The sequence below is a fragment of the Athene cunicularia genome (genome assembly GCF_003259725.1).
Source record: "Athene cunicularia isolate RWA chromosome 3 unlocalized genomic scaffold, athCun1 chr3_part1, whole genome shotgun sequence".
Taxonomy (NCBI): domain Eukaryota; kingdom Metazoa; phylum Chordata; class Aves; order Strigiformes; family Strigidae; genus Athene; species Athene cunicularia.
This window is the reverse complement of record NW_020799097.1, coordinates 48,299,190-48,308,597: the sequence shown is the minus strand read 5'-3', so window position 1 is coordinate 48,308,597 and position 9,408 is coordinate 48,299,190. Positions and strand designations below refer to the sequence as shown.

The 9,408-nt window shown below is 38.3% G+C and overlaps 1 protein-coding gene across 1 annotated transcript in view; it reads left to right on the top strand.

Annotated features, from left to right (window-relative positions):
- Window positions 1–1,573: 1,573 nt before the first annotated feature.
- PREP (prolyl endopeptidase) overlaps window positions 1,574–9,408 on the top strand; it is a 120,958-nt gene continuing 113,123 nt past the window's right edge. The window contains exon 1 of the mRNA XM_026845284.1: window positions 1,574–1,643. Coding sequence (XP_026701085.1) covers window positions 1,611–1,643 — 33 coding nt within the window. The 5' untranslated portion in view covers window positions 1,574–1,610. The remainder of the gene's footprint in view (window positions 1,644–9,408) is intronic.

Below are 9,408 nucleotides of genomic sequence, written 5' to 3'. Positions count from 1 at the left end.
ACCTTGCTACTGCTCTTCATTTTATGTAGAGGACACTAAGATTTCAAAGATGCTCATGCACTCAGACTCTGAAATCATGATACTTGTTAGGTACTTAAATACCTTGAAGTATCTAAGCTTTACATTGCAGTGATAGGCTGTAGTGTGCAATTCTGAGGCAGACAGCAGTGCTCTTCCAAATTCGTTTTGCAGCAGTAGTAGGAAGATTCCACCACTTTGGTATTCTGAAGTAAAATTCCTCTTTAAAGCAGCTTTCATGTAAGGTTTCATTTCATCTACATTAAAATTCTCAGATATTTTGCTGAATCCTTTTGGAAAGGCTCTATTGACCTACATGGAAAATAATTTGCAAGAAAACACGGGAGCATAAGTTTTAGAGCTCTCATAAAACATTATGCATGGAACAAGTGAGTCCATATTACATAGAAAAGCGGACTCTGTCCATAGAGTTATCAGTTAGGTTAGCGGTTAATATGTAATCTTCAATCTACAAACCCTGAAAAATGAACTCTTCGCACTCCATATCACCGCAAAAAATGTGTGGGTATAGTCACTTTCCATGATCTCATAACTTGATCACTGATTTTGTTAATTTTACACTATTAAGTTAAAAATAAAATTATCCTTACATCTATTTTTCTGCCACACAGCAACTTTCCAAACTAAAAAGCTACTTTAATTGTTCTCCTGCTACATGCAGTTTTATTGTAGCCTTTTTACCTAGATGGAACATTTAAACTACTTCATGTTTTCCTAAATGACATGACCCAAAACTGTAGCAGAAATATATGAACATCTAGAAGATGTATTTTACTTAGCTTATTCAGGCACCAATTTATGTAAGATCCTTACCATTTTAAGAAAAATTATCAAGCAAGGTGCCAGTAACTTTAAAATTTGAGTGGTTTTTTTTTTTTTAAATATCTTTTTTAAACGTGAAGCTGTATTATACCAGCTAAGCCTCTATGTCCTGATTTAAATGCAGAGATTTTCTTCACTGCATTCTCTTCTCCTCAGAAACCATGGGATAGATATACGTAGTGCAGAATTATGCAGATACATTTATAATTGTTTTGTTTGTTGCTGCTGCATGCTAGAGCTAGAAGTCCCACAGAAATACCATTTGAGCTAGGCAAGAATGGATTTGGCTACGATATTTTCCTTTATTATCATCCATACCCAGAGGAAAATATACTCAAATAGAAATAAGACACATACTCCAAGCTTCAGGAGGACATTGTGTTCCCTAAACCCCCTAAATAAAGTAATTTTCCCTAAATTAAGATCCTATTCCCTAAATAAAGACCCAACAAATCCTGCCTAAGAGACTGCGGAAGTGACTGAACTTTTATTGAACCTCAGAGTTTTGGCTTATCTCTTGGGCAATGGCTGGGCTGGTCCTTATTTATATCCCTATTTAAAACAAGCAGATTAATTCTTGAGTTTGCTTTCAAATTTAGTCACACATGGAATGTCTTAATTGTTTGTTAAAGGAACAGCAGATTGTGGTCAGGGTCAAATGCCCCTGTGCTCAACAGATTTTAACTTTGCGTAGTACTAACTCTTGAGACTATGATAAGCAAGCAAAGCAAACCTAGAGGAAGATCTTCATGCTGTATGTGAGGGAAGCGCTGAGTGTGCAGGTATGCAAGGGCAGGGGAAAGGGAGGAGGGAACCTGAGTTCATGGGACTGGGCATTTTTTACCATACTGGACAGCATAGTATATACTGCTAAATGGGCTTTTAGTGCATGCATGTCAAGGAGTAGAGGATTCTGCAAGATTAGTAGAAAAACAATGTGAGTAGTCTCCACTACAAAGTTAACTTGGATGTTGAAAGAAGGGTTTAGGTATATGGGCTGGAAACTTGGTTCTGTGTTTATTCCTGTTAGTAACTCATCACCTGCTTTGGAGGTACAGGCTGGACCACAGACCTGCTGATGGTCTTCCAGTGGTGCCATTCCAAAATTCCCTGTTTTCCTAGACCAGGTGGGGTCCTCCCTGAGACACTGCAGAAGGATCTTCAAGCAGTCTAGTCTAACACAGCATCATGAGATTTCTGCTCACACATGGTGAAGATGTCCTTCAAATGTACACGATGAAAGGCTAGGGCCTAGTGGAGTGATAGAACCATGAGGTACCACAGGGCACTTGCCTATAGGCATAAGACCACTGGTTGGACTAGTGCAGTCATGAGAGCCATGGGCTGATTGGGTGGTTCCTAAGGCAGACTCCCAGGGAGCTAGGGGATGATGGTTCTCCTCATTGTTTCCTCGCTGTCCTTCCAAACCTGACCTTGCCCATTTGGGGACAGATTATGGGGGGATTGGAGTGGTTGGATGACAATGGGGAAGACATGGGTAAACCTCTTTTTATGTGATCTGGCTCAGGGGTAGCATTCCCTGTGATCACTGAATCCCTCTCCCTACTGGTGAGCAAATCCTCCTGAAAAGGAGAAGTTAGCAGAAGTAAATAAGAGGGGACTTGACCTCACCTGGCTGTGGTGAGCCAGGGGAAGTGGAGGGCTCAGTAGGCAAACCGCCTGTTCCAGCTTGGTGGTTGGCACAGCGTCCTTCTTGCATATCAGGCAGCCTCTGGGGAAGAAAAAAGGTTATTTTAGCTCAGTCAACAACAGTTTCAGCTCTGTGCTCTTCTGCAAGGAGAAAAGGGAGGTGTCTTCTGTATCTGGGATCAAGGGACTAGTTCTGTTTCGTTTCCCTTGGCAAAGACCAATTGCCAACTTTTCCACTCCCTGGAACAAGGTGGGTTGGATTCATTTATTTTCAGCAGCCTCCAGGAAATGAGGCTGTTAGGTTTATTATCCTGAAGCTAGAAGGCCAGTTCAGTTTCTTTAGTAGGTGTAGGGGCATGGTTACTAAATTTACTGCGCTTTTTCCAAAGGGTTGAGCCTTAGAGCAAGTCTGTTATTCCCACTCATTACCTGATGACCTGATGTGTCTTTGGCTGAAACCTGCCAGCTCAAATCATGACTTGCCAGCATGAGCAAAGACTTTATGTAGGCAGCAACCTTCAGTTAGCTCTGGTAAAAGAGAAATCCTAAGAGGTGTGTATAAATGTGCCTATTTCCATGTGCCTGCAGTTGTGTCTGTATGATATTGAATGCAGTGGTGGTACGAGTTAAGGGCAATGAGTGCACAAGTGATTAAGAAGGCTGGTTTACAGCAACATGCTAGTCTCCTACAAGACAAAAAGAAAATCCAGGTAGCATTACACAAGAGAAAGGTACATTTCTTCCTCTGATCTCTTTAGTGCTTACAAGATTTAGATAATGTGCTTATCATGAAGCAAATGAAGATATTTTGCAAGTTTTACTTGGTGTGGTAACAACTATTACCCTTTATACCTTTGTAAATACCCTGAAGTTTGCAAGAGTAAGGCCATAAATAAAGTGAACAAACACAGCCTAACTCCAAACACCTCTTGGCTTTTCACATACATATCAAATTAAATTATGAGGATGAATTTTTGTGAGGTTATAATAAAATACAATTATTTAAATAAATATCTGAACAAAATAGTCGTACGGCCAGAATAAATTACCGACATTTTTTTAATTACTAAAGTAAGTTTTGGTAGGAGGGAATGAATAATATTAAAAGATTTAATTAGTGAATTCAGAGAGGGGTTATTTACAGCACTAACATCAACAACATAACATCTAACATAATTAGAGATCAAAAAAAGCCTACTACAACACTAACATCTAACATAATTAGAGATGAAAGAAAGTCTACCAGGCAAGCAAGACCCTTCTTGCAGAAGAAGATGTGGTCTCCCAGTCTTTAATTCTTGCTTTTCGCTCCTTTAAGTTTCTTTCCCAAGTCCTCATATTTCCTCTAGAATATTTAACCATAGCTAATTGAATAATTTTTGTAAGAGATCAAATAACCTGCAGCAGTAGCCTGTTGATTCTACAGGAGCTAGACGTCAGAAACAGCTGCTGAATATTGATTTTACAATACCACTATATATGAGAGAAACAGGGGCAAGGAGAAGCAAGACATGTCATTGCTATGTAGCACAAACGCCGATTTAAATTTTTTTCCCAAGATACATAAAGGGTCCTTGTGACCTGGGTAATTTCAGCAGTGCTTTGCAACAGTAGGTCTGTAAAGCTATAGGGTAGAAGCCCTGTTCTACCTTGGTCTTGCCCTGTGCCTTTTGATGACTCTTAGGCATGGGCAGGGTTTACAATGGGACTCCCATCAAGAGATAAAAATTAATTCTCTTAATTAGTTTCAGTGAATTAGAGGAAAGTTCATGAGGATTTTTTTGTGGCATTTTCTTCCACCCAAATGTGTCATGTGTTTCTGCAATTTCTCTGACTTGCTCCATGTTTCCTGGCCATGCTCAGGAACTTGTTTCAGTCAGTGAAAAGGATGCTTCCCCTGCCTAGACTGAAGGCAAAGGGAAAACACCTAATCAAAATGTTCAGAAAAGGAATTTATTTTCATTAAATTTGTCTCAATTTCTCCTTTCCCTCATTTTCTGTCAGGATTCAAAACCCTATAGATAGAAATTTTTTTTTTAAAAAAAGCTTGCAAAAATTTCATAACAATTTCCCCTTTAAAAAAATGTTGAATTTGTTCTAATATGCATTGTGTCTTTGAAATTTCTGTTCTGAAATTCCTGCACACTCCTCCAGGAGAAGGAAATAACAAAATACATAAAAGGTATTAATTTTCAGTAACACTGTAACTCAAGAAACTTAAAATTAATCTCCAAAAGTGACTGTTTACTCAGTAAACCACATAGGGCTTCTGTACCAGCTCCATGCTACTTTAGAAACTATTCCTTTAAAAGTTTTGGTAGTAGGATTTAAAATTAGTTATTAAAAGCTTTTATTATCAACAAATCACATGCTGGAGCAGGAGAACAGCATGCCCTCATTTTTCTTCAGCTTTCTGTGGGTTTCAAAGGGCTCTGCCCTTGGTCACCTTCCCTCCTCCCTCTGGAGAGGGCACCTCCTCTCTGGGGAAGCTTGTCTGTAAACACAAGCCCAACTGCTTATGCTGGTGACTCAGATCCACCCATATGCTGCCTTCTGTCCAAGCCTAAAGCTCAGCCTGCTTCTCTCTTAATGTCTCACCATCGGCTCAAGCTCAGTATGGCTCACCAGAGCGCTTAATCTGTTTTCTAAGCTCTCTTTGCTGCTGCTTTTTCCAGTCACTGTGGCTAACATCACTGGCCTGTCTGCTGCTTAGGCCTTGAACTTGTCAGCACCTCTGGACAGGGACTTTCTCCACCTCGTCTTCTCATATCAAGGCCCTGTGTAAATCTTAATACATAAAACTTCAAAGCTATGACCTTCCTCATACTTCCATATAGCTAAAATTACCAGTCTGGCTTTCATCCTTTTGCCACAAGATGCTTCTCCCTGGTTTTGACGGAGCACGTTTCCTGCTCTTTCCTCTGTGCCCACAGCTGTAAGCAGGTTTCCTCTCTCCTCCCATCTTCCCACCAGCTCTCCCGTCATCATGGACAACATAATTCTCTTCTGTGCAGATTGTGGCCCTGCTGCCATCTCTGATAACCCACAGCACCAGCCGTCATCGCACATTTGTAAACCTTTCACACCACTAACGTCCTCTTCCTACACGGCCCTGCCAGATGGGGAGGAGCTTTCTGTAAAAATATACAGCACTCTGCCTTTATGCACCTTCAAAATTTCCCCGGCAGCTTTCCTTTTTCACACTGTCTGCAAAAAACAGGTTGCCAGCATGCTGTGTTACATGCATAATGACCAGTAACATCATACTACTTTCCTCCACATCCCTGAATGTAGCTACCTGTTGTTTTGTGGTTTTTACTTTGATCATAAATGTTAGATCATAAATGTATTGAGCGTCTCTACCACTTGGGCATGTGTGGAAAAGGGCACAGTGAAGCCCTGGTCCACATCTGAATTGCACAGACGCTGCAGTACTAGAAATACAGAGATTTCACATTCAGCTACACAAATGTTGGGAATGTGTTAATTCAGTTACAGGACTAAGTTTAACTCATACTCTTATAGAGGAGAGATGAAAGTAATCCCTGAATGAAAAAAAAAAAAAAAAAAAAAAAAAGTTTACAAATATAATTATTTGGTGTCAACCAAAATTCAGTACCTTTCTTAAAAGGCACTTCTGGAATTGAAATTTTATCTTTCTTCTTATTTTTTTTTCTCCATTGTGGAATTGTAGTGGCCATATTTTAAATAAATTGTTATACAGGGTGGCTAGAGTACTACTGTGTGTGATAACCTTGCACATTCTCCAATGTAGTTTGAATTTCAGATTTGGTGGTTACTGAATTGCATAGTTTTCTTTCTTTTTCCCATGTATTGAGAGGTTTTTCTCAAAGGCATGTGCAAGTCTCACATGGAATCACATTTTTGGTGCTCTGACTCTAAAGTGGTTTTTTTTTTTCTGCAGAGATTTATAGTTTCTATAGTGTTATAACACAAACCAAATGTTTTCTGAGGCACAACAGAAAGCTCTGTTTCAAAACCATTTGAACACATGTATTCAAAATGTATTAAACATGGGTAGATGATGACTGCTGAAGAAGATATTTCTAGATGTGGAGTCTTTTAAAAGGAGCTAAAACTGTTTTCCTTTCCAAGAAAAATATATCAGTTTCCCTGTGTTTAATGTATTTCAAATTCTGTCAACAAGTCATAAGCTGTTAACAGGAAGCTTCCTCCCGTTTTGCTCACTGCCAAGATTAGGGGTGACATTTCTACCCTCTTGAAATCAGTGACAAAACTTCCTTTGACTTCAATAGGGTGAAGATTTCATCCAAAGCAAGAAAATTATCCTTTTCAGAAATTAAAAGAATAAAAAGCCTCCTTCCAATTCATACTTATCTCCATTTTCAGATACTGCCATGTAAGAATTATTTATACTGATATCCTTTTCAATATAAAGGTTATCTTAGTTGGTTTTGATTCCTGAAGACAAGAATTAGCTTATAAAGTATTTTTGCAGCATATAACAACAACAACAAAAAGGAATAGTTCAGAAAGGCAAAAGCAAACACATAAAAAGAAGCACTTCTCTTTCCATTTTATTAATATGGATTTGCTGTCCTTCCACACAGAAGAATGAAGAAAATTATATTATACAGAAAATGATGCTTAATAGTTCTTTCTGCTGAGTGATGTTTGGTGGGAGGAAATGGAAGAATGGTTGATTCAAAGATCAGTGGAATAGATTGTGGAAAAAGTAGACTGAAAAACTTCTATTAACTGTGTTGGGCTTTATGTTCTACCCTTCTCCCCTGTTAAATACTGTGTAGCAAGGAAAGTTCAAATCCTTCTAACTTTTCTGCAATAGCCGTCTTGAGAAGAACAGCAAAATACACAAGCCATGGAGTATGAATTGTATAAGAGAATACATATCCAGAAATGCTGAAGTAAGTATAAACTAGCTGTCAGGAATATACAGTGATCTGGTACATAAGTAGACAGTACCTCACTTTGCAAACAGTGGAGGTCTCCCTTATAAATTATTAAAAGACTCAAACACAAATTCAGTGAAAAAGTATTCATTATCTACCCAGGCACATAAGAGTCCAGATTTTCCAATGCGATCTCTGGTATTTGGCAAAACTTTCTTTTAATGGCCAATTGTTATCAGTTAAAAAATGAAGAATAAAAACAAAGCATCAGTTTAAAATATTTAGTCATCAACCGCTTCTAGAATTTTTTTAATTCTTCACAAAGCAGGTCACTGCAGAAGGAAAAGGTGAGCCTAAAACACCTTAACTGTCATCTGTCTGAAAAAATTCCTTCAAAGAAAAGTTATTTCTAATTGGGTGTAGTTATATTATGATCTGCATGTTGATACTCATACGTCAGTTTAGATATGTTTATCATACCATAATAATTGTTTAGATTGCCTACCTGATGAAATACTTTGAAATACTACTTTGTAATTGCTATTCCATACTAACTCCCCATGTGGACATCCCTACATGGCTTAATCGATTTCACAGCACCAGGAGGGTAAGTACACCACTCCACAACCCTAGGGTAAATTAGAGTATAATCCTGCATCACGCCACTGACTTCAGTGCATCCACCCTGTCCTACGGTGCGCAGAGCAGTTTATCAAAATGAAATACTGCCTTACTTGACTGTACTTTCAAATATTGACAAGACCTACTCCATGTGTTATAGAAGCTTCTGTAACTGACATAATAAAATAATATTTTGCTACATAATCTGCTTCATAATTCAGCTCAAAAACCCAAGCAACCCTTCAATTATCCATAAACAATACACAATTTTCATAATTAATACATACAGTAGATAAACATAATTTAGAAATCAAAGATTAACTGAAAATCAACAGGACTTAGGCTCTTGAGTCAATGCTTCCAAAACAGAGATCCAGGACAGATACTTTCAGAGTCACATTCCTTTGAAACTCGAGTTATTTGTACACCTCAGCACATGCTCATGATAGTGAAAGACTGAGGTTCTGCTGACACCTGTTGATAAGTGTCTGAACAGCAGAGCTGCTGTCTTATAATTAGGTAAATGAAATTAAAAATATATATAAGAAAACAGGAGTAAAGGTACAGACCTGCCTTCTTTCTATAGCAGAAAAGTTTCCAGTCATTGCAAAGTCACAATGGTGGCGTGAGGTTGGGGAAAGGACAAAATGGAAAGGTAAAAACAAAATTTACAGCTAGATTTTTTGTAAGATCTTCCCTGACAAGAATGATGAGGTCACTTCCTACTGAGTCAATACACTACTTGTAGTGAGTCATTGTGGAGATGCTGACTAAGCTGAAAGAGATTTGCTAATGACTGGATGATCAGCAGAAGTATAATTAATATCAGCAGAGACCAGTATCTGGTTTTGAAATGATCAGATTCATGCTAACATGGGAGTGAGATAAGATGACAAAGAGTAACAAGGTATTTTAAAACTCTTTTTTAAAAATGGGAAGAGAATTTTTTGCTTACACAACACCTTATTCTCAAAACAGCAAATACCATATCTGAACTCTTCTGGGGTTTGTTAGGCCCAAGAAAAAGTAAAATTTTAATAGAATTTTACTTGTTGCTACAACACTAAACCATTAAGATAGGCTCCAAATTTTGTTGCACTACAACCCTAACAGTAATCACTTTTAACTCTGTGTTAAGCAAACACACTGAAAAAGAGAGAAGATTGCTACACCTTTCATAATAAGTAATGGTGTTAACAGACTGCATACTGCACTCCCTTTCATTTGTACAGGGGCTGTATGGTCCCTGGTAAGGAAAACATGTTTTAGGCAGTGTTTTAGACGCTATGTAACCTGTACTAATAGCTTTTCTGATAAGAAAAGATCAGATTGCAATTTGCTCCTTTTGCTGTTGTTCACGTGTGATTCTTTCCTGCGCCCCCCC